Genomic DNA, 22352 nt, shown 5'->3' with positions numbered 1-22352 from the left:
GTTCGCCTTCAGGGTCGTGTTTTTGCGATAGAACTGCTCCTATACCGGTTTCAGATGCATCAGTATCTACAATAAATGGAATATCAAAACGCGAAAACGCTAGAATTGGTGCCGTTGTCAATGCTCGTTTGAGACGTTGAAACGCTTCTTCAGCTTCATTCGACCAGCTGAATTGACGTCCTTGTTCCGTGAGACGGTGCTGGGGTCTTGCTATGCTCGCAAACGATTTCACAAATCAGCGGTAATAGCTCGCAAGGCCAAGGAAGGTGTGAACCTCTGATGTGCTGGTTGGAGTTGGCCATGACGCCACTTTCTCTGTCTTGCTTGGATCGCTTCTTACGCCGTCTCTGGACACTATGTGACCCAAGAATGGTATTTCTTTAGCGCATAACCGGCATTTCGCTGTCTTCAGTTTCAAGCCAGCTTGTCTGATGCGCTGCAGTACTTCTGCCAGATTGTTAAGGTGCTCCTGGAATGTTCTCCCAAAGATCACTACGTCGTCTAAGTACACTAAACATTTTTTCCATTTGAGGCTAGTCAGAGTCAAGTCCATCACTCACTGAAACGTCGCTGGTGCATTGCACAATCCGAATGGCATCACTTTGAATTGATAGACCCCTTCAGTGTGCAGAATGCCGTCTTCTCTCTATCTTCTTTTGCCACCGGTACTTGCCAGTATCCGCTTGTTAAGTCCAACGTTGAAAACTATTCTGCTCCGGCCAGCGTATCGATCGTCTCGTCTATTCGCGGTAGCGGATAGCTGTCTTTCTTTGTTACCAAGTTGAGTTTCCGGAAATCTACGTAAAATCTTACATCCCCATCCTTTTTCTTGACCAGCACGACAGGAGTCGTCCATGTCGATGTCGACGGTTCGATGATGTCTTTGTTTATCATATCCGTGAGCAAACCGTCCATTTGTTCACGAAAGTGCCACGGGATTCTGCGAGGGCACAGCCCTATGCGTTTGGCATCCCCTGTGTTGATATGATGTTCCGTCTGAGTGGTTCTGCCGATGTCACTATCGTAGGTTGAAAATACATCAGCGAAATCAGTGAGCAATGCTCTCAGCTTATCTAGTTCTTCGCTAGTGCTACTTCGTCTAGCAGCGTTCTCGATTGCAGTCGGTAACGCTGCGTGTGTTTGTGGGGATCTTTCCAAAGGTAATGGGTCAACGACTTCAATTGTCGCCACAACCTTTCCCTGATGGATAGTTACCCTATCTCCAGACGGATTCAGCAGTTGGACAGGTACGCACCCTTCCCTGGGGTGCACCACGGCTCTAGCAACCGCAACCGGTAGTCTACCTTCAGGTCGTTGCTCCAACAACCATGGTCCATGGCAGTTGTCAGCAGAGGTTGTTCTGACCATGACAGAGCTCTCCGTGAAAGGGACCAAAGTGACGTCTTCTTCAATGATGACATCGACATTACTCCTTGCTGTGGTCGCCTCCACCAACCGAACACTTTCCCCATGGATTTGCAGCACCGCGTCTGCTTTGTTCAGCGTGCAGCCGAATCGTCGAAGGAAATCTCGGCCAAGAAGAGCTTGCTGCACAAGATTCTCCACAATCACCACTGGATGGGTAAATGCTTGATTGCCGATCTCAAGTTTAGCCCAGCGTTTCCCGCTTACCGTTAAGTGCGTGACGTATGCCGCCAGGAAGCTACCGTTACGCCATGGCTCAGTCGGTATACCTGACTGCACAAGTGTAACCGCTGAGCCAGTATCTATTAGTATATTCGTTGGGCATCCGTCGATCTTGCCTACTACTGCCATCAGGTCACTGCCAGGGTCAGGTCGTGATCACATCCCCTCCATCCTGACCCAAGGATGGATGGGCGTTCAGTTTAACGGTTTTCCGCAGTTTCAGGCGAGGTGTCCAACCCTTCCGCAGCGGTAACACGTACGCCGTTCTGGTCGCTGTCCATTTGCGGCTCTCTCCGTCGCATAGTCACCTCGACGGTCACGCTGCTTTAGTTGAAACGACTGCATGCGCTCCAAGCGGAACCTCGTCCTCCTCTTTCAACCTCAGCTGCATGCGTTCCAAGCAACTGGTTAAGCGCGATATGTCAGATGACGTCTCATTTTTCGCTGGATCTGCATTATAGATGTTTGGCAGGTGGTGCTGATCAGTAAACCGGGGCCTGGCCTTATCATGAAGAATTCCACTTCTAGGGCTGCACGCACTGCTTCTTCTATGTTCTTCGGGTTCCTTTGTTTCACCAGCAGGAGCAGTTCAGGTCGGTCCAAAGTGTTGAGAAATTTATCCAGTCCAATGATATCTTTGGCGTCATCAGACAGCGTCAGGTACGCCTTTTCCACCAGACGTCGAATATCACGACCGATGTCTGACCATGATTCCTGCACACGCCTTCTTCAGTTTTCCAACTCAGCGCGATAAACGGCTGCATTGCTCAGGGGATCCGATCGTTCTTTCAAAGAAGTCACGCAGCATGGGTACGAAGACCGGATGTACGGTGGTAACTGCCGGAATGTGCTTCTCACCTTTTGGCTCAATGAAAGTGGTAGCCATTTCAATTTTTCTGCCTCACTCCAGCCGTTCACGGCGGCGGCGTCCTCGAAATGTTCTAACCATTCATCCCAATCGCTTGAACCGTCGTACTGCTCTGGGATAGCCATCGTCCTGCCACGAACAGCAGTCTCCAATACTCCGTTCTTTTTTATTCAGTTCAGAATAACTATATGAAGCGGTAACTCACACGTAAAGGGGGTAAACAAACACAACACTGAACTCGTTAGCACACGTCGAATGAACGCCACTTTATGCCAAAAAAGCCTTAGCCCTCCTACTGTGGGTTATGGATGTTCAGGTTATTGAGATCATAATCGCATTACACTATGTTGTATACTAGTATGATACAACACTCACATTCAGTTTCCCTTCACTGGGCCGAGTAGATCCACACACACTGTTTAATCTTCATCGGTGACCGCAACTTCTTCAAATGAGATCCGCGGTTGGCGCAGATGTCACAGGTTCGGCACCACTATTCCATGTCCTTCCGTTGTGAAATCCAGAAACACGGCTAGCAAAGTTTAGTAAGAATCTTTGCCACTGCCAGCTATGTGGCTATCAGGTGGTTGCGGGCAGCTTCTAAGATTTTTGGAATGTGACTGTGCTAAACAATCTGCAGGAGCTGCTTGTCTCCGGGATCTGGCACTTCCTAGACTCGGGATCGCACACCGTGGGAAATCTTCAACCGGTCCTGCTGCGACCGCAGGCTTCTCAATATGGCACAGATTTCAGGTTCCTCAAGAAGCCACCTCTTTTCCATTGCCCACACGGACAACCTGCTGCAACCACCTAGTGGCGTCACCACTTCTTTGAATCCAGTCTCTGACAGTCTTTCCTGATCTTACGTCTGACTGATTTACGTAATAATACAGAACGAACTGACCAGAAGCTCAACAGTTTTAAAACGCCATTATCATCGGTGAACATTTTGATTTCTCATGTAGGCGGAAAGACACACTGAACTCTCGAATCACTCCAGAATAGCTGTGTGTTGAGAAATCTTTTCTCAATACCTACTCACCACTATCTAAAAATCCCCGTGGTAACAAAGCATTGCTCCTGATACGAAGACAACAGTTGCATCCTTGTTTTTCCTGATTTTAGACAATGGAATGGCAATTAAATCATCAAAATGTCAGCGTCCTGTAATATATCTGCCACAACTCTGGTAGTCAGTTGCTGAAAAAGCGTCAAACTGAAATGTGGCTGACAGCGCACCTGTTCCGACTCCGGCTAAGCTGCACAGTCTAAGGGATTGCGTATCAAAGCCGATTTTTTAATTGCTTTTCATTTTTATTTAGGTCGCCAGATGCGGAGTGACGCCAAAAAAGGATATATATATATGAGTGAGGAGGGAGGAGGGAACAACACATGATTTCCAACGCATACGAAGAACAAGGAACCGTCTGAACTACTTTCTCTCGCTACATCATGGTTGTTACTCACCATTTATTCTGAATAAATAAAATCTCAGTCACACCCGCCTCGTTGATTTTCTATAATTAACCTATACAGTCCACTACAAGAAAGATCTTCAAGTTTAAACGAAAGATTTCTGAACAGTTGTGAATTAGTTGAACATCATAATACACAGCAGTGGTAAAATTCAAACAGTAACGCGCAGTTATTATTTAATTAAAAACAGTCAAAACTGAGCTTTATTAGACAGAATACAGTCAACATTCAAGATACAACAATAATACACTACGAATAATAACAGAAGGGTTGATCAGGTGAATGAATTCTTCTCCAGCAATACTATTTTCCAAAAAACGCATGCGCAAACAAAACTGCTCCGATGTTTCATTAACAATCACGGTGAAATAACAGGCAATTCATAAGCAAAAAACAATTTCACAGATGTCCTGGCTGCAAAGGTGTGTCACTTCCTTTTCAATTGTTTAGCTGATGTATAATTTTAGATCAGCTGCCATCAACAAATAGTCTTTAAACGTTATGAGTCTTTCAGCACCGAAGTCGACCACCATGCGACTGAAAATCACTTCAAACAGAGGGTTTCCAACTCTCTCATGCACGCTGCTTTGAAGCAAAGGGAAAACTGTGCAAGGAGAATTTCCTAGTCGAGTGAATTTTTGTTTCAAGTGCTGCTGAGCATTATACTGAACGTTCGATTCAACTGACAATAGAACATTCCGTTTCTCTGTGGTTTGTAATTCTTTGATATTCACGCTTGTGCCGCTAACTGGTGTCTTGCATCGTGCGTATGACTCCATCCCTTCACAGGAGTTATATTTCGCGCCCGTGCCTTGATCACAATTACCGTTTCTTCAGGTTTCGAAAATCATCGATACCATACATTTCAACGCACACCAAACGCAAATATAGTATGTTACCCTACAGACCTGAAAATTAAATTTTCCATTGAATAATTGATAACATGAACATGGGGTAACATCCACTTACTAGAACTTGTGGAAGTGGAACGCTTGTATAATGATGATCGAATTGGCAAATGAAATGTAGCAGACGCAGACCGACAACTAACAACTGCTGTGCTTCTCTAGATAACGAAGATGAGGAAGAAGAACAAAGCTACCGTAAGCTGACCGGTACTTAAAGATCAGGAAAGAGTACGGTGGAATGGACTAATATTAACAGCGTGGAGTGATAATCTGTTTTGTGCTATACGGTGGTGGTCGTTGTTGTGATTGCGAATAAATATTGTATTCGTGTTCTGTTACCTTGAGTGCGAGTATGTTACCAACAAAGCGTGAATTAGGGAAAAGGGGCGGCAGGGCCGGTAGTAACCGTACGGACGATACAGACGCAGAGATGAACCCGCAGATCGACACCGGCGTGTCGTCATTTAATAATGACCGTGGCAGCAACGCTGTTGAGGCGAGGAATGAGTCCGCCCGGGAGAGCGGCTCGTTACAAAAGGGGCGTGTCCGGGAAGTTGTCGTGAGGGGAATTGGAAATGCCTGTTATGGCCCACACCTGTCATTCTCCCCGGGAATGGATCCCGTAGAATGGCTCGAGTCAATGGAAGATTTTTTCGTTGCGACTGGCGTTCCATCCTCGCAGCAAGCCGCCAGCGCCAGGCTGTCAGTGAATATCACTGTTCTGAGAGAATTGTTCCCGCCAGGATCACTTCGGGACATTTCCAGGGATGAGCTGAAACGCCGTTTTCTTGACATCTACGGCCATGGTGAGTACTTGATACAACTGGCGGTGCGATTCAATGGCCTGAAGCAACGAAAGAACCAGTCGATCTGAGAATTCGCCCAGGAAGTGGCTGAGTTGGGACGTCGGGCCGGAAAGTCAGAGAGCGAACTGGATGCGCGTTTCATTTGTGGCGTTGCATCGAAAGAGGCCCACAGAGAGCTCCGTCTACGGGAACCGACAACGCTTGTGAAGGCACGCCAACTGGCGGAAAACGCAGCGGAACTGGAGACAGAAGTTGGGGGAAGTCGGCAGCGAACCACCGAAAATGCTGACGCAGGGAATGACAGCCTGGCCCAAGCCGTGGAAGCCCTAACCTGACGGTTCGACCAGCTGCAGACGACTCTAGAAAGATCGAACAGCAGACGACCCGCCAGAAGGGCAATGGAGTGCTTCTGATGCGGTGAACAGGGCCATTTCCTACGGGATTGCCCGCAGCGACGTGTCCCAGCTAGAGTGATGCCAGCGACGACCGGCAGAGAGGACGATGGCAACCATTAACCCGCAGACCGGCAACGTGCTTGCCGTCCCAGGTAGGATAAAGAACTTGGAAATTTCGTTGTTGTTCGATAGTGGTGCAGCAGTTTCGGTAATCTCCAAGCAGGTGTGGGATAAGGCCACCTCATGCCGGAAATTGCGGGGAGCGGCCAGCCCAATACAACTGGGCGACGGACGGAAGATGGCGACCTTCGGCTGGGGAGTCGTTCAGCTGCACCTGGGAAGGTGGAAGGGGCCGCTCACGGTCGTGGTGGTAGAGAAGTTGGTGGTCCCGGGCATCCTGGGCACAGATTTCCAGGATTCCATGGTGCGGAGCATGGACTTCAGGTCTCGCTAATTGGTCCTGAAAGACGGAACGAGAGAAAAGTTCCAGTGAGAAGCACAGCAGATGTTAGTTTTCGGTCTGCGTATGCTACAGAAACGAGATTTACCAAGCACAACGTTCGTAGAGAGAACCCTGTTGATGCGTTCTTCCATCTTTCCTCTCAATTTCAATTTTTGCAAATACCAACAGGAATCACCGATGTTCCTCCATCGTATGTGCCAAGAACGAACCACATCCTACCGTTGCATCCAACACACCATTTACCGTAATCCTTCCATGATTTTCAAGTACCAATCAATTCACAGTAGCTTTATTTTTCGTCATCTTTTTCATGATCTAGTCTAATACAGAAATTGTTGCACGTCCACCTGCGTCGGCTACCAATAAATGAAGCTTTGGAACACTAAATCCAATACCATCCACTATGCCCTTTTTATGAATGATCGTTGTGATCGAACGATATGCAATCCAATCCAATGCAACGAACGCTATGCATACCACTCTGAGCATTTTCCTCTGAGTCGCGCAATACTCACATTCTGTCTTGGTCAGCATATGGATTGCGTACACCACGACCCTCCTCTCTGACACAGCATCACTTTGTGGCAATGTCCGATGGCGTCCAAGTTGACTGCAATTTGGCACTGGAAGTCAGGGTATGCAAGGAATGGAGCTGATGTGATGTGGCACCTCTACATATCGAAGGCGGATTGACAGTCTTCTGACCAGCTGCACTCAGGCCCTGTCTCCAACAGTTTACCGCAGTCCAGCAACGACTGCTTTCTCTCTTCTCTGGCCAGCGTCGCCGCTGTGGCCGCGATCTCTTTGCAGCCGCAGGAGTGCTGCCCGTCAGCACTTCCTTTAACTGCCGCACCTCTTCCGCCAGATTTTCTCCAGCTTCCTTTCGCGTCCTCACCGTAGCGGCTGTCGCTTCCTTGACCTTAACGGCAGGGTGATTGTCTTCCGGGTCAATGTTTGTTTTCTTGGCAGAGACTCCCTCGCCTTGAGCATAGTGAGCTCTCTCTCAACGCCCTCTTCCTGGGCCGCGACTTCGATCGCCTCCGTGAAACTATCCGTTCCGTTTAGAAAGACAGCAGTTTTGACGGCGTCCGTGTCGAGTCCTCCTTTGAATTGTTGCAGCAGGTTCCTGTCGGTCGCTCCACTCAGCCCAGGAAACACCTTCGGAAACAGCCAGCTCGCTTTTACCGCGTTGCTGTTTCCGCCGGAAAAGCTCTCTGAGCCGGGGTGCACCCTAGAGGCTTCAATCAGTGTCGACTTCAGGCCATCGAAATCGACCGCCTCCTGGACGTGCATGGCCCTCATAACGTCCCACACTTCTGCATCAGTATGGTACTGAATAAGGACTGCTCGTCTCTCCTGGGCTATACGGGCGGCACGTAATTATATGTCCATGTGTTCGAAGCAGGTCTCCACGTTCGATAACATGGTTAGTACCTCCTGCGGTCTAACCCATTCTGAGCCGTCGATCCTGCCACTCTCGCCAATTGTGGCGCTCATCAGCCCATACTGATTCAGACCGTCGTGAGAGGTTAAATGTTTATTCGACAAAGCACAAAAGAGCGAATCCAACAACGACAAAATAAGAAAAGTGGAATAGAAGCTACACAGCACACAATCCCCGACTTCTGACCTGGTGTCCCCTACTGTCGTTGTCCTACAAAAATATCAGTGGGATGTGCAGGTACAATTTTGTTCTTCCGTCGTCACAAATGATTAAAATGCTGCATTTCATGATCCTCGAGTGATCACCTTACAGTGGCTTGTCCTTTCCTCTCTATTAGTTAGTTTTCTCAATTGTTCTTCTTGTTATTGTCAGCAATGAACCTAATCATCTATATTAAAATTTCATCCTCAATCTCGTTAGCGTCAGCGGAAGCAGTGTATATTTAACGCTCATCGGCGCTAAATATTTACGGACCATCACAAAGGGTTAAATTTTTATTATACACAGAACAATGGAGCGAGTACAAGAATAACAAAACAAGAAAACGGAACTGCGGCCACACACCGGAAATCAATTAACTTTGTATTCACGTTTCCTACAGTACCTTGCCCTCTAAAAACATCAGTGAGATGTGAAGGTAGAATTCAGTTCTTCTGTCGTCACATATAGCTTATTCATCTCTTCTAGGAGCTGATTCAGCTGATGCAGGTTCACAGGCAGTTTTTTCGATATTGTTTTGGCAGCTGAAGGACTTTAAAATTATAAAAATCACATTATAAATACACAGAAGTTCTGTTGAACCCCATCATCGATGACAAAAATTGGAACCGCATTGTTGTTGTTTCAGATTCCATCTGAACATGAAAACCTGAATATCAGTAACGTACAGTAGGAAAATATTTTTAGTAACAGTGTGGGTGTGTGTGAAGTTGTAATAATACTGATTTTTCGACGAGTGTTTTGTTGTCTGTGTCTCCTTTTCGTGCGTGTCGTTTTCTGTATAGTTTGTTTCCAGTAAAATAAAGCGTTGGTATTCTCTTTCGAGATAGTTTTCATCATATTCCACCAGGTCTTTCGATTACAAAATACCAATCACGTTAAACGTGACTGGAAACATTAGAGATTATAGATTGTTAGTCGTTGGGTAAACGACACGGATTCAAAGCGGGAACAATACAATCGAAGATAGAACTCAGCGATTCAAACTAGTCGACCATAGGTTAATCATACAGTCCACTTGAGCTTGATTATAGCCATCGAGTAGGAAGGAATACACCGGTCCAGAACAGTTGTATACTTTGTTCTACATATACAATATTCGTCTGTACGCTAATGAGTGCAAAATAAAATGTTTGGAAAAAATACAAATCTAGTTTTTTAGAAGCCAATTAGTTATTTCCGTAGCAACCGCCTTGTACATGTCGATTCAAGACACCATAATTAGCTGAGTGTATAGCATGACTCAGAAAAAATGAGTACATATGATGCCTTTCGAGCCTACAAATTACATTGGCAACTTAGGAAACCACTCGTTATGGGAAAGTCCATTGTAGCAGACGCAGGCTGACAACTAACAACTGCTGTGCTTTTCTGGATAACGAAGAGGAGGAAGAGGTACGAAGATTCACTAAACTCACCGGTTCTTGATGATCTGGCAGGATTACGGTGAAACGTTGTTATCATTGGCATCAGATCAGCGATAGTTTGGCGCTTGCGATATAATGTGGTGGTCGTTGTTGTTATTTGCGAATAAATATTGTATTCTTGTTCTGTGTTTTGAGTGGGAGATTTCTATCAACAAAGCGTGAATTAGTGAAAAGGGGAGGCAGGACCGGTAGTAACCGGACAGAGGATACAAACGCAGAGATGAACCCGCAGGTGAGCACCGGCGCGTCGTCATTTGGCGATGACTGTGGCAGCAACCCTGTTGAGGCGACGAAGTAGCCCGCCCGGGGAGCGTCTTGTTACAATGGGGGCCTGTCCGGGAAATTGTCGTGAGGGGAATTGGAAATGCCTGTTACGGCCCACCCCGAAATTCTCCCCAGAAATGGATCCTGTCGAATGGAGGAGTTTTTCGTTGTGACTGGCTTTCCATCCTCACACCAAGCTGCCAGCGCCCGGCTGTCAGTGAATGGCGCTGTTCGGCGAGAATTGTTCCCACCAGTTGCACCTCAGGACATCTCTTCGTTGTCTGGGGTAACAGATTTGTTAGTTAGGTCTGCGCCCGCTACATAAGAAAACCTCTCGTTATTAGAACGTGCGTACACGTAGTGCGAAATTTTCCAATCAGTTGTATACCGCTGAGGTAAGACAATATATTGTAGCGTCACCATTCATACTCCACTTAATGCTAGATTGATACCTTCACATTAGTAATTCAGAAAACGGTGTTGTTGTTGTTGCTACATATAGTTAGTGTGTTCGACCGAATAAACGTTGTCCATAACAATTGCTGACACGTATGTCCGTTAAACAAGACAACCTTGACATGAAAAACGTTGCCATTTCAGTCAAATTACCGACTTTTTGGCAACATAGTCCACGTCTATGGTTCACGCAAGCTGAAGCTCCGTTTGAGCTACGGCATGTTTCAGATTCGCTGACAAAATATTACTACGTCATTGCGTCATTACCGGACTCAGTTGCCCCCGACGTCAACGATTTGTTAGAACCGGGTGGAGATGCCCCATATGAAACGTTGAAGCGCCGCCTTCCAGAACGGTACGGTGAATGAGACGACAACCGTTTTAATGCGCTTATGATTTCAGCCGTCGAACGACGGCTACCGCCTGACCGGCTGGAACTATCGCGAAAGGAATTCGACAACCTACTGGATCTCAGCATCATACGACCATCTAGCAGCAGTTGGGCGTAACCGCTCTACATGGTTCCAAAGAAACAACCCAACACCTGGCTCCCATGTGGAGATTATCGACGCCTCCACAACGTGACAAAGCCTGACAGATACCCGATCTCCAACATCAACGACTTCGTCACGCAGTTGGGTGGCCGGACGATCTTCTCCAAAGTCGACCTGATCCGCGCCTATCAGCAGATCCCAGTGGCGGAAGTAGATACCCCGAAGACGGCCATCATGACACCTTTCGGCCTTTTTGAATACGTGAGAATGCCGTCCGGTCTGCAAAATGCCGTGCAAACATTCCAGCGCTTTATGGACGAAGTGACTAGAGGGTTGCGATTCTGCTTCGTCTACTTGGACGACGTGCTAGTAGCAAGCCGCAGCAAGGAAGAATACGAAAAATACCTCGCTACCCTTTTTCAGCGATTTGAAAAGTACGGCGTAATGCTGAACCCGGCAAAATGCGTTTTCTTCGCTCCGGACCATGAGTTCCTCGGTCTACAGCCAAGGCATCAAGCCGTTGGCAGAAAAAATCGAAGCGATACGCAGATTCCGTCAGCCGACGACCATGCACGAACTCCGCCAATTCCTCCGATGTATGAATTTCTATCGCCACTTCATACCCCGAGCTGCCACGGTGCTGGCACCGCTGAAAGGTTGACATCTTTGCACGATTTACAGAAGAATCTTAAACTGCCAGAGGACGCGGTTAATGCTTTCGACGAAGTGAAAGAAGCACTGGCTAACGCGACGCTGTTGAGCCACCCCCAAGAAGGCGCAGCTTTCTCACTGGTGGTCGATGCGTCCGGCCACGCAGCCGGTGCGGCACTGCAACAACGACACAAAGGGCGTTGGTCTTCCCTCGCGTTCTTCTCACGTCGTTTCCAACCGCGCGAAATGAGATACAGCGCATTCGGACGGGAATTGCTCACCATATACCTAGCCATTCGTCATTTCCGATACTGGCTAGAAGGGCAGCAGTTCACGGTCTTGACCGACCACAAACCGATTGTGCAAGCAGTGCAACGTGGCACCGGCAGTCACAATCCGCGTGAAGTGCGCCAGCTAGACTACATAACATCCTTTATCAGCGACATGCGCCACATTAAGGGAACACAGAATACCGTTGCCAACTTGTTGTCCTGAGCATCGGTAGGCTCGCTTTCTGTCATTTTGGATTCGGTCAACGTGAAACAGCTCTCTGACGCTCAACAAGCCGACCCTGAGTTCCCGGTTGTCAGACGTTACAGTTCGTTGCGATTGCGCCGAATCAAGCTGGAAGAAACCAATATAGTCCTGTGGTGCGACATCGCACAAAGCAAGACTCGTCCCTACGTGCCGCAGCTTTCACGCCGCAAAGTTTTCTCCACACTCCACGGTCTGCCCCATCCCAGCATCCGCGGCTAGCGACGACTGGTGAAACAGAGTTACGTATGGCCAGGAATGAACAAAGACGTCGCGCGTTGGACACGAAGCTGTCTGACCTGCCAACGCACGAAAGTGCACCGGCATACGAAAACTCCGCTCAAAATTTTCACCGTGCCGGATAGACGTTTCGATCACGTCCATGTGGACATCGTCAGCCCACTACCACCGTCGCGCGGATTTTCCACCTGCTTACGGTAATAGATTGCTTCACCCGTTGGCCGGAGGTAGTGCCCTTAACCAACACCGATACCGTATGTCGGGCGTTCCTGTCAGCGTGGGTAGCCGGATTTGGAATTCTGACCATCGTCACCACCGACCAAGGCCGGCAGTTCCAGAGTGCTCTGTGGCGAGAAATCACCATTGCGTTTGGTATCAAGTTGGCACCGGCGTCAGCATATCACCAACAGACCAACGGAATGGTCGAAAGGTTCCATCGACATTTGAAGACCGCCCTAGCAGCGCACGCGTATCACTCACATCGGTGGATCGAAGCTCTTCCCCTGGTGCTGCTTGGCATCCGCAGCAGCGTGAAAGAAGATCTCAGGCACGCACCGGCCGAACTGGTTTATGGATCGCCGCTACGCCTGCCTGGTGTATTCTTCACCAAAACATTCCCCTTGAACGCCGCAGCTCTCAGCGACCACCTACGGATCCTTTACGACTCCATTCGACCGACACCGTTAAGAGCCGCAGGGTCGCGGAAATTTTTCTTGCTGATAGAGTTGAAGAACTGCACGCACGTCTTCGTGCGGAACATCGCTCCACGACCACCCCTATAGCCGACGTACGACGGACCGTACTTGGTGCTGAGCTGCGCCGGTAAAACTATCATTATCTGCTGCCAGAACATCATCAGTCTTGACAGAGTGAAGCCGGCATTTTTGGATTCGGGAGACGCCCCTCACGTTCGCAACATGCAGCTCAGTCCACCGCGAAGTAGTTCACAGAAGCGTCGTCGCGTCACGTTTGCGCGACCGATCGAAGTCATATCATGACTTCATCTGGGGGAGGACTGTGTAGCAGAATCGTTCATACTGTACTTAATGCTACATTGATACCGACTCATTAGTAATTCACGAAACGGTATTGTTGATGTTGCTATATATAGTTAGTGTGTTCGATAAAGTAAACGTTGTCCACAACAATATAAATAAGAAATGAAAAAAGCATGAGTAAACATTAGCCTTATTGATCATAAATGTGCCAAGTAAAATTGCATTGATTATTCAGTTAATAATTTTTCATAGAAATAAAAGCTGAACAGCAGAAAATAACTGTAAGTATACTGTATTGATAAAAATAGAACGGACCAGTCATAATTACATAGATTATTGTTGCCATGGTGCAATCATTATTGTCAGACGACGCACTATCTCGCGCCAGTTTTACACAGTGTGGTCGCACATCGCGCCAAGACACTTGTAGTAAAAACTACACTTTTAATAACTAACAATCAGGTTCCAATACTGACTGTAGTAATTCGCGTCTTATTCGTCCTCGTGACGAATAAGCTTTCTCTGGTTCTTTGTTTAATAATGATATCTACTGCGTCCAAGAAAATATCGGTCCGCAGATGTTTATTGCCCTCAGCAATAAGGACAATCAAAGAGAAACAGTTTTACTCAACGAATTCAACAACAACAACGCTCAAGCAAACGACTGGCTGCACCGCTCTGCTACACAGAGTTTTTCACTCTCACGGAGTTCTTTCTCTCACTTTGGCTAACTAACTAACTGCTCTTCTTCTCTCATATGTATACTCGCTTCTCGTGCGCAATGACGTATTTTCATTGCTATCGAAATATACCCCAATTCCAGGAATTGAGAGTTTCCAACACACGCTGGCAATATCGATTGCCAATTATTTTTACCAATTATTTTTAGCAGAGAACAGATAATTGGCTGAATGATAATTATTTCCAGTTTTTAACGTAGTGTTTGCCAGGAGTCAATTGTTAGCGTTCGGGCAAAGAAGTTATTTATAGTATCTAAATGTAACAACACTGTCGACACAACCTCCTGATTGTACGTAAACGCAGGCTATTCGTCGATAAGCTAATCCCAGAGGCCTATATCAACAATCAGGAAAACGCCGAGACAATAAGCGAAAAAACACTCTGAGCAAAGAAACAAAGCAATAGATACACAGTGGAGTCAGTAGATTATCAGCGAATCTGTCGAGGAAGAAGTGGAGTCAAGGCAGTCATCATTCTTTGGAGTAGAAGCAAAAATTCAGAAACCAGCGAAGTCAAATTCACGAAGAAAATGGTTCGAGCAGCGCGCCGTGCGTGGTGTACGTGTCAGAGAGACAGTGAATGTTGTGCCCCTTCATTGGATTGCATATCGTTCGATATCATTCATAAAAAGGGCATAGTGGAAGGTATTGGATTTAATGTTCAAAAGCTTCAAATAACTGTAGCCGACGCAGGTGGACGTGCAACAATTGCTGTATTAGGCTAGATCACGAAAAAGCAGAAGAAAAATGAAGCTACAGTGAACTGATTGGTACTTGAAAATCATGGAAGGATTACGGTAGAATAGAGTGCTGGAAGCAACTGTAGGATATGGTTCGTTCTTGGCACATACGATGGAGGATCGTCGGCGGTTCCTGTTGGTATTTGCAAAAATTGAAATTAAGAGGAAAGATGAACGACGCATCAACAGGGTTCTCTCTACGAACGTTGTGGTTGGTAAATCTTGTTTTATTTGCCAATTCGATCATCATTATAGAAGCGTTCCAGCGGTTTCGAGTACGTGGATGTTACCCCATGTTCATGTTGTCAATTATTCAATGGAAAATTTAATTTTCAGGTCAGTAGGGTAACATACTATATTTGCGTTTGGTGTGCGATGAAATGTGTGGTATCGATGTTTTTCGAAACCTGAAGGAACGCTAATTGTGATCAAGGCACGGGCGCGAAGTGTAACTCCTGTGAAGGGATGGAGTCATACGCACGATGCAAGACACCAGTTAGCGGCACAAGCGTGAATATCAAAGAATTACAAACCACAGAGAAACGGAATGTTCTATTGTCAGTTGTATCGAACGCTCAGTACAATGCTCAGCAGCACTGTTCGATGATGCACATGACTATGAAGGTCTGAAGCAGTTTTCCCTTTGCTTCAAAGCAGCGTGCATGAGAGAGTCCCTCTGTTTGAAGTGATTTTCAGTCGCTTGGCAAAGATTCTCTATGGAGAACAGTAGAAAAACAAATGTCAATCTCGGTTTCCGTTAGTAATCCTGAAATGAATCCTTTTGCTGAAAGAGAAGCGTTCTGGTTGCCGTGCGCAGAAAGAAGCTCAGCTTTTGCCAGGAATTCGCCAAAGCGAAGTCACGGCAAAGTCTATTGGAAGTAGGCGAGCGCATTCTTTTTCTTATGTACTTTGTGTTATGATCATATTCATACATACATACATACATATATGTATATATATTGTGGTAAACTTGAACTATAATTCAACTAATTTTCGTGTGTTCGGTGTTTCTTTCCTCCTGCATGAGAAATCAGAATGCTGCCCAATAAAAATGGCATATTATAATAATAAACTATTACGTGCACGATGGCAGACCCATTGTTTGTTTTCAAAATTTGTGTCAGGAAGAGATCTCTACCTTCATATGCTAAATTATACTTATTTCGATTAATTAAAATCAAAAGCAAATAATCAGCTATGAGATGAGATAAATCAAAGCGAATTGAAGTAGAGAGAACAGAAAATTAGTAAAAGGGTGAAAATATGGTTCGCTTCTGATTACAATGGAACCCGTGCAAGGTGAACATTCTCTGTGCAGAGTAATTTGTTAGAGGTGGACAGGTTTGCAATTTACAAAGCTTTATAGATTTAGCCGGAAAAAAATTTAACTTTTCATAATGACCGGTTTGACAACGATTAACAAATAGGCAATTTTTAATTTGTCATCAGCTGTTAGATAATCCAGAATCCTACATTACTCGCTGCGTTTCATGCGCGTTTCTGCTTCCATTTCTTCCTGCATGGATTGACCATCAGGATGTGCCACACCCCAACAATCCAACATCATACCCACGCCAACAATCCATCAGAGGGTTAAGAACTAAAACTACGGCCACCTTAAAATGCTTTGTGAGATGAGGTGCGTCGAACGACATAATGCGGCTTTGACGCTTGCATATCTGCTTTGCAGCATACTACTAAGTAGAAATAAGGCACCTCTGCCTCCAAAGCAGAGAAGTTACTTGTTGCAATACGTCAAAGGAATTTTGTTATTTTGTTGCCTTTTTTTGAAAACTTTCTATTCAGTTTTCATTAACCTTAACGCTGTCAGAAACTCTCCAGCACTTTCTCAGCTATCTTTTACAATGTTGTGACAAAGCGAAAGTAACAATTGGAATTCTAGAAGACTGTCATAGTATTCTAGAAGAACGTTAGCATTAGTGCCATTTGTAAGCCAGATATTGGAAGTGTTGCTACAAGGTGGCAGATTTTTCAAACAGTTTATTCAGTATTTCGGCATTACACCCGGAAGTTAACATCCAATCTTGTTAAATTTCAGCAGGCAACAGATTTATTTACAAACAGTGGGAGCAGATTTATATATGAGGAGGGAAATCGGTAATAGACCGGAGTGGATGACCGATGAACGACTGCCGCTTTGGAATGTACATAATGTAAATATCAGAACCAATAACTACTTGGATGGAGGGTTGGCATAATCAGCTCAACTGAAAAGCGGCTACAGGTCATAACAGGTTGTATGAGCTGCTCCAGGTCCTGATAGCAGAACAGGGTGTGATGGACACCCTGAACAGGTGCTATCAAGAAACGCTACCGTTGGTGACTTAAGACGGATAAACAAGGTTTATGCTGCAAAGCAACAACGGGTTGCATAATATAAGGGTGAATACACCAACGGTAGTCAACGGCCCAATAAAACAGCGCTGTCATCGACCAATAAGAGTAATGAGGGACCGATCTAGACTAAACCCTTGAAATCAAGAAGATATTCAGTTGCTGAAGCAAAGTTTATTTAAAATGAAAGGAGACAGTACATGACATGAGATATCATTGAATAAAGCTTAGAGCTAGAGAATGAGCGAAAGCTCTCGTAGTATCGAGTGATAATCACAATAACTGCATAGTGATTCAAAAATTATCAACATTCTTTGATGCTTATATACCACCTAAAACTAATGACATGGTACACAGAAAAACAAAAAAATTGCTTCTAAAAATGACAAACAAGAAAAATAGTTGCTCAATCGTCGCATATTCGAATCATGCCGTCCGGCTTCTTGACAATAACGATTGGGGCAGCCCAAGTTGATCTGTCCACTGCTCTCGACATACCGCTCCAGCTTTTTCTCCACTGCCTCATGCATTGCGAATGCCAAAAGAAACGGTTTCCCAAATATTGGCACAGCCCTCTGTCTCAGAGCTCGACTCGTGCCTGTTCCATAGTACAGTATCCAAGGCCAAACTCGAACACTCCTGGAAATTCACTAGACCCATCACCATGTGTGTGTGCAGGCAATTCAACCGCATTCACTGGTTTTTCATTACAGTAGCAGAAAAGGACAGCTTCACCTGCTGTGAATGCTTTGCAGTTGCTTGAATTCATACGTCACTCTGGTCGTCGTTGTTGTTGGCCACTCGCAACAATATAATCCCCTTGTATCTCTGTCATCTTCTGCCGTCATTGCCGTCCCATTTCACATCCATTGCTCGCTACGGAGGGAACCCATGTTGTTGAAGCCCAGTTGGCAAATGCTCTGTGAATCTGCTGATAGAGAGCGACTCGAAGATTTAAATGAAAAAGAAGAAATGAAATGAAGTCGAACTGAACTTCAGTTGAACCAAAATCTCCAAACGTTATTGGTACACACTGCACTATTCATCACCAAGCCTTAATGGCGAAAACCATCCCGGATCAGTTGAAGAATGTCCTCAACGATGTGATTACAGCAGTGAACTTAATCGAGCTGTCATTCTTGGACAAGAATACGTTGATGTCATTTTGACACAATTATCCACATCCAGACATGAATGTCGCGTACAATAATATCAGATTTGCTATCTTTTCCATTGCTGTTGTGCGTTGTGTTATTGTGCATCGTACTGAGGACGAAAAATTTTTATTCTTTTTTGGGATGTATGAGACGATGGTGCAGTCTTCAAAAAAGGCGATTGTGGAAGAGTTCACTGCTCAGCCTCGAGGAAAATTAATTGCCGCAGTTGCTCTGGCTTGGATTCCGTAACAGTATCAAGCAAAGTCAACTTTTTTTTCTTAGCTCTAAGCCCAATGCGTATGATGTGAAAAACTTGTCGCATGTGTCATTATGACCTTTTAGGCCCTTTGTCATGTCGAGAACCATTCGCATGCATTGGCTCTTCTCACGATGTTCCACTTGCGGCCTGCCAGTGTAAATATGCGGGGTGGTTTTACTCGGTCCCGCTTTTCTCTCATTGGTCTTTGCCCACGCTATTTTATTAGACCGTCAAATCTTTGTTGTATTGGTTTTCATTTTANTTGGCCGNGAANTCTNNGTCNNANTGGNTTTCNTTGNCTNATTCNNCANTGAAGTCTTTGTCNCANNGGTTTTTTTTGTNTNNTTGCTCATTAATTCAAACTCTTCAGTTGTGATTAAGATTTGACGGTCCAATAAAATAGCGTGGGTAATGACCAATGAGAGAAAAGCGGGACCGAGTAGTACCAAACCGTAAATATGCCTGTTCCATGCGTAGCTTGATTTTGAACAACATGCTACCCAAATTTTATGTCATACTTTGATGGTTTCTTTCATACTGCACTGTCTGAAGGGACATCAACCTTTGAATGGATACAGTCGCTCATCAATCGTAGTGTTTTTAAATGCCTAGCACAGACTTGGTGGAGTGCTACCCCATGTATCGTATATGACTCTCACTGCTGCCAACTTGTCTTTTCAGCGACGTAACGCCCTGGAATTGTGATCGTCGAATCTTATCATTCTCGATATCAGATGGAATTTTTTCAGAAGCATGACTGCTGGAAAAATTACTCTTCCATTTTCAGCGTTCCACAGGCTTCCAGTGGCTTCACGTCGAAACCTGCAGACTCCGCCTAATATAAGAAGGCCTATGCAGGCAAGTAATTCAGTCACGTCAAGAGGCTTCTAAGTTTCCTGAGAGCGGCTTCTTCCTTTCAGATTAGCCATTTCTCGAATTAAATTTTCGATGGATGTTGGAATCAATAAGGCAAAAGATGAAAAGATATCAGTGATACTGCGTGTTGGTCTTGGGATCATTTTTGCAGTCAGACAGTTTCCCCGTTATCTTCAGCGATGTCGATAATTTCTTCACTACGCCATTTTTGGAGATCCAAGTTTCTTCTATGTTCCCAGATGGTAATGATGTTATTTATTCTTATGTGTCACTGGATTTCCCACACTATGAAGACGACAATCTGCATTGTTTGACTTGTATCGATGACAATGACTGGTTCAACTTGTTCAGCGATTTGAACGGTTTAGAAAACCGAAACCCTTTCTTAGATAGGCCTTGACAACGGACACGAACGTAATCACCACATTTGAAGCTATACCTTCTGAGTATTGATCTTTGATCAACGCATTTCTTCATATACTACTGCTTGGATTAGACTCTCTGTTGTAAGCCTTTCTCGATTGCTAGCCGGAGCGAAAACGTGCAATTTTGTACAAAGGCTTCAGCCTGAGGAACGTTTTCAAAGCATCAGGGGTACTTTAACGCGTAAGGATGGCAGCTTGCACACAAGTCTTCATTTCTACGCCTCCATTTGCTTGCAGGGACGCTTTACTGTGTTTAATGGACGTCTGTCCAAGAAAGACTTGAATTCTTCCGAAGTAAACTGAGCACCATCGTTGGAGACGATTTCTTTAGAGTACCCTTCTCTTGAGAAAACATCTTCCAAAAAGTTGACGATGACCTTGGTAGTGACAGCATAATAAAGGTGTACTTCGGGCCACTTGTTGCAGTAAACAATTAACGTAACAGCGAACCATTGTCCGTATGGCGCAGAATGAATCGGTCCAACCAAGTCAACGGTTAACGTGTCCCACGCAGCAGTAAATAACGGTACAGATACATTACAGAGTACAGCGCGTTTTCACCATTTCATCCATTTCACTACATTTGACGCAATTCTTTACGTATGCCTCCACCGTAAGATGTCAACAGGAGGGTTCGTCCGCGCGATCACATTTTCCGTCTGGATACCGCCGGCCCCAGTTCACGCTTTCCCGGTAACATTCTCGCATGCATAAGACAGATCAAGAGTACAGTATTTATCAACAAATACGAACAAGGACCACCACCGATCCGCCGCCGTATATCTCAAGAACAACAACCACTATCGCTCCGCTCGATGCCAACAACGTACTACCGTCACTTGTTTTCGGATCTTCAAGTATCCATCTGCTTACGGTAGCTTCAATGTTCTTTTTTGTCTTCGTCGCCTAGAGAAATACAGTTCTTACACGTTGGACTCAGTCCTTTACACAAGTATCACAGGGGCACTGGTAACAGAATTCTTTGTTACATGTTAGAAACAAGCGTATCTACGGCCTCATTAACTTTTTCAAATAAGTACCTAATTTTCAGTAAAATACAAGCAAAACCAACAAGTTTAAGACAGGTCCATCAAAATTTATGTTGCACATTTTATACTATATAACAATATTGCTGTAGATATTCAAGTAGAATAAAATATAAATAGATATTGGAATTTACTTGAACAGTAAATCATGGGATGTTCTTACTCGGTCCCACTGTTCACTTATTGGTCTTTGACCACTCTATTTTATTGGACCGTCAAATCTTTGTCGTATTGGTTTTCCTAATCTAATTGCTCATTGATTCAAATCTTTCCCTTGTGATTAGCTGCAATATTTTTTAATTTCATTGGTTCAAATATTCCATTTTGTATTACGTAACTTTAATAGTATTGACGTAACAATAATGGAAATATTTATTATTCCAAAATTTTATTGTTTGTTTAAAGTTTTGTCATTAATTGAAATTTTGTTTATTTAAATATATTATTTGTGGTGAAGTTTATACTTTTTCATGATCAGCATTCCTGAAGTAAATTTTTATCATTATTCTACATTTTATTATACCAAAGTGACGTTGTATCAATTGCGATGGTAATAATTCAGAAAAAACAATACAAAAAATAAGTTAAATAATGATTTTTATTTTTCACTACCCAACAGCAACAACAACAATAATAAACAACATATCAGTGAATGACATTAACAAAGTGGTATCAGAGCGATTTCAAAATTACAAATTATTGTTTGTGGATAAAGATTGACGCTAAGGACAGCCGCTTTGCTGATTGAAGCTTGAAAAATAAACCCTTATTTGCCAATATCTTTCCCCGTACGTCGAAACAGATTACTGGCACCATCTTACTCGCTACAATGGCATGGATGGTAAAATGCTATTGATATCATTGAGGTACAACCTTGAATGTACCATCCGTACCCCAAGATTCTACAGTTGCCATCAGTCTATATAGGCCAGGTGCTCATCTACCAAGCAGGTTTCAACGTGATCTTTTCTATCGATCCCAGCCGGAACTTCTAAATCTGTCCACACTGCACCCTCGCAGCCTTCTTTATCCTATACCAAAATAAAGTAATTGTTAATAACCAGGAACACATGCTGTACNTTCAGCGCATACTTTTGAACNATCCCCAATANTTTCTGTTTGCGGGCACGTTTTAATTTATATATCCTGCCTACTATACCACCGAATTGGACCAAATCCCGCAACGATTTGGTACAAGCATGTAANTCAGGGTACTGNAGCCATAACAAGGAACAGAATAGAAAATGATTCGAATAACTTTGGAACGCAAAGCACTGAACTCAAACGCAACAACCAAAGATNGGAAATAAATTGGATAGTTTTGAATTTCAGTTTAAATAACCATTTTGCAACAATATTTGGTCTTCATTTCACATTTTTATCTACAATCGAAGATCAACTTCTGATATTCCTTTGTGGCGACTAATGCCCTTTTGTTGATACTGACAGAATAAAATTAATTAC

General features: G+C 44.7%; 11 protein-coding genes across 11 annotated transcripts; 4 read left to right on the top strand and 7 right to left on the bottom strand.

The window, feature by feature from the left end:
* Positions 1-235: 235 nt before the first annotated feature.
* On the bottom strand, positions 236-2640 carry Tsp_04614 (retroviral aspartyl protease family protein). The gene is made up of 4 exons (XM_003369141.1): positions 2506-2640; positions 2139-2361; positions 814-1727; positions 236-469 (listed from the first exon to the last, which is right to left on the bottom strand). Exons 1-4 carry the CDS (start codon positions 2638-2640, stop codon positions 236-238), a joined length of 1506 nt encoding a protein of 501 aa, XP_003369189.1.
* Positions 2641-3057: 417 nt separating this feature from the next.
* Tsp_04613 (hypothetical protein) lies at positions 3058-3463 on the bottom strand. The gene is given in 3 exon segments (XM_003369140.1): positions 3058-3246; positions 3286-3383; positions 3397-3463. The coding sequence occupies 3 exon segments, from the start codon at positions 3461-3463 to the stop codon at positions 3058-3060; spliced, it is 354 nt and encodes a 117-aa protein (XP_003369188.1).
* Positions 3464-4437: 974 nt separating this feature from the next.
* Tsp_04612 (hypothetical protein) lies at positions 4438-4770 on the bottom strand. The gene has a single exon (XM_003369139.1). It carries the CDS (start codon positions 4768-4770, stop codon positions 4438-4440), a length of 333 nt encoding a protein of 110 aa, XP_003369187.1.
* Positions 4771-5329: 559 nt separating this feature from the next.
* Tsp_04611 (conserved hypothetical protein) lies at positions 5330-6040 on the top strand. The gene is made up of 2 exons (XM_003369138.1): positions 5330-5705; positions 5775-6040. The coding sequence occupies exons 1-2, from the start codon at positions 5330-5332 to the stop codon at positions 6038-6040; spliced, it is 642 nt and encodes a 213-aa protein (XP_003369186.1).
* A 303-nt stretch (positions 6041-6343) lies between these two features.
* Tsp_04610 (conserved hypothetical protein) lies at positions 6344-6811 on the top strand. The gene has a single exon (XM_003369137.1). It carries the CDS (start codon positions 6344-6346, stop codon positions 6809-6811), a length of 468 nt encoding a protein of 155 aa, XP_003369185.1.
* A 67-nt stretch (positions 6812-6878) lies between these two features.
* On the bottom strand, positions 6879-7856 carry Tsp_04609 (conserved hypothetical protein). Its single transcript, XM_003369136.1, has 3 exons — positions 7459-7856; positions 7239-7433; positions 6879-7173 (listed from the first exon to the last, which is right to left on the bottom strand). Exons 1-3 carry the CDS (start codon positions 7854-7856, stop codon positions 6879-6881), a joined length of 888 nt encoding a protein of 295 aa, XP_003369184.1.
* Positions 7857-8677: 821 nt separating this feature from the next.
* Positions 8678-9124, bottom strand: Tsp_04608 (putative histidine kinase sensor protein). Its single transcript, XM_003369135.1, is given in 4 exon segments — positions 8678-8758; positions 8793-8861; positions 8876-9003; positions 9097-9124. 4 exon segments carry the CDS (start codon positions 9122-9124, stop codon positions 8678-8680), a joined length of 306 nt encoding a protein of 101 aa, XP_003369183.1.
* A 1295-nt stretch (positions 9125-10419) lies between these two features.
* Tsp_04607 (conserved domain protein) lies at positions 10420-11814 on the bottom strand. Its single transcript, XM_003369134.1, has 3 exons — positions 11491-11814; positions 10839-11146; positions 10420-10606 (listed from the first exon to the last, which is right to left on the bottom strand). Exons 1-3 carry the CDS (start codon positions 11812-11814, stop codon positions 10420-10422), a joined length of 819 nt encoding a protein of 272 aa, XP_003369182.1.
* A 620-nt stretch (positions 11815-12434) lies between these two features.
* Tsp_04606 (conserved hypothetical protein) lies at positions 12435-13290 on the top strand. The gene is made up of 2 exons (XM_003369133.1): positions 12435-13114; positions 13152-13290. Exons 1-2 carry the CDS (start codon positions 12435-12437, stop codon positions 13288-13290), a joined length of 819 nt encoding a protein of 272 aa, XP_003369181.1.
* Positions 13291-14560: 1270 nt separating this feature from the next.
* Tsp_04605 (conserved hypothetical protein) lies at positions 14561-15400 on the top strand. The gene is given in 4 exon segments (XM_003369132.1): positions 14561-14743; positions 14832-14981; positions 15107-15165; positions 15184-15400. The coding sequence occupies 4 exon segments, from the start codon at positions 14561-14563 to the stop codon at positions 15398-15400; spliced, it is 609 nt and encodes a 202-aa protein (XP_003369180.1).
* Positions 15401-17463: 2063 nt separating this feature from the next.
* Positions 17464-17973, bottom strand: Tsp_04604 (hypothetical protein). The gene is made up of 2 exons (XM_003369131.1): positions 17861-17973; positions 17464-17764 (listed from the first exon to the last, which is right to left on the bottom strand). The coding sequence occupies exons 1-2, from the start codon at positions 17971-17973 to the stop codon at positions 17464-17466; spliced, it is 414 nt and encodes a 137-aa protein (XP_003369179.1).
* Positions 17974-22352: the final 4379 nt, after the last annotated feature.

Source organism: Trichinella spiralis (assembly GCF_000181795.1).
Source record: "Trichinella spiralis strain ISS 195 chromosome Unknown Scfld1557, whole genome shotgun sequence".
Classification (NCBI taxonomy): Eukaryota; Metazoa; Nematoda; class Enoplea; order Trichinellida; family Trichinellidae; genus Trichinella; species Trichinella spiralis.
Note: the sequence above shows the minus strand (reverse complement) of the source record. Positions and strands in the feature narration are given on the sequence as shown.

Bases quoted from the DNA above. Each gene is read 5' to 3' on its own strand.
- Tsp_04614 (XM_003369141.1), bottom strand. From the start codon at position 2,640: ATGGCTATCCCAGAGCAGTACGACGGTTCAAGCGATTGGGATGAATGG. The intron at 2,362-2,505 runs GTGAGAAGCACA...AGGCGTGTGCAG, and splicing joins CACTTTCATTGAGCCAAAAG to GAATCATGGTCAGACATCGG. The intron at 470-813 runs GTAAGATTTTAC...AGAACATTCCAG, and splicing joins TCAAGAAAAAGGATGGGGAT to GAGCACCTTAACAATCTGGC.
- Tsp_04613 (XM_003369140.1), bottom strand. From the start codon at position 3,463: ATGTTCACCGATGATAATGGCGTTTTAAAACTGTTGAGCTTCTGGTCA. The intron at 3,247-3,285 runs GTGGCTTCTTGA...TGCCATATTGAG, and splicing joins GTGTGGGCAATGGAAAAGAG to AAGCCTGCGGTCGCAGCAGG.
- Tsp_04612 (XM_003369139.1), bottom strand. From the start codon at position 4,770: ATGGAGTCATACGCACGATGCAAGACACCAGTTAGCGGCACAAGCGTG.
- Tsp_04611 (XM_003369138.1), top strand. From the start codon at position 5,330: ATGAACCCGCAGATCGACACCGGCGTGTCGTCATTTAATAATGACCGT. The intron at 5,706-5,774 runs GTGAGTACTTGA...AGTCGATCTGAG, and splicing joins TCTTGACATCTACGGCCATG to AATTCGCCCAGGAAGTGGCT.
- Tsp_04610 (XM_003369137.1), top strand. From the start codon at position 6,344: ATGCCGGAAATTGCGGGGAGCGGCCAGCCCAATACAACTGGGCGACGG.
- Tsp_04609 (XM_003369136.1), bottom strand. From the start codon at position 7,856: ATGCACGTCCAGGAGGCGGTCGATTTCGATGGCCTGAAGTCGACACTG. The intron at 7,434-7,458 runs GTGAGGACGCGA...AGGAAGCTGGAG, and splicing joins AGGAAGCGACAGCCGCTACG to AAAATCTGGCGGAAGAGGTG. The intron at 7,174-7,238 runs GTAGAGGTGCCA...GCCAAATTGCAG, and splicing joins TGTCAATCCGCCTTCGATAT to TCAACTTGGACGCCATCGGA.
- Tsp_04608 (XM_003369135.1), bottom strand. From the start codon at position 9,124: ATGTTTCCAGTCACGTTTAACGTGATTG. The intron at 9,004-9,096 runs GTATTTTGTAAT...CAAACTATACAG, and splicing joins AGTCACGTTTAACGTGATTG to AAAACGACACGCACGAAAAG. The intron at 8,759-8,792 runs GTGTATTTATAA...ATAATTTTAAAG, and splicing joins TGGGGTTCAACAGAACTTCT to TCCTTCAGCTGCCAAAACAA.
- Tsp_04607 (XM_003369134.1), bottom strand. From the start codon at position 11,814: ATGGCTAGGTATATGGTGAGCAATTCCCGTCCGAATGCGCTGTATCTC. The intron at 11,147-11,490 runs GTATGAAGTGGC...GGCATTTTGCAG, and splicing joins CAGCACCGTGGCAGCTCGGG to ACCGGACGGCATTCTCACGT. The intron at 10,607-10,838 runs GTAGGTTGTCGA...ATATTTTGTCAG, and splicing joins TCGTATGATGCTGAGATCCA to CGAATCTGAAACATGCCGTA.
- Tsp_04606 (XM_003369133.1), top strand. From the start codon at position 12,435: ATGTGGACATCGTCAGCCCACTACCACCGTCGCGCGGATTTTCCACCT. The intron at 13,115-13,151 runs GTAAAACTATCA...GAACATCATCAG, and splicing joins CTTGGTGCTGAGCTGCGCCG to TCTTGACAGAGTGAAGCCGG.
- Tsp_04605 (XM_003369132.1), top strand. From the start codon at position 14,561: ATGGTTCGAGCAGCGCGCCGTGCGTGGTGTACGTGTCAGAGAGACAGT. The intron at 14,744-14,831 runs GTATTAGGCTAG...GGATTACGGTAG, and splicing joins GTGGACGTGCAACAATTGCT to AATAGAGTGCTGGAAGCAAC. The intron at 14,982-15,106 runs GTTGGTAAATCT...TTTAATTTTCAG, and splicing joins TTCTCTCTACGAACGTTGTG to GTCAGTAGGGTAACATACTA.
- Tsp_04604 (XM_003369131.1), bottom strand. From the start codon at position 17,973: ATGACGGCAGAAGATGACAGAGATACAAGGGGATTATATTGTTGCGAG. The intron at 17,765-17,860 runs GTGAAGCTGTCC...GTGAATTTCCAG, and splicing joins CTGCAAAGCATTCACAGCAG to GAGTGTTCGAGTTTGGCCTT.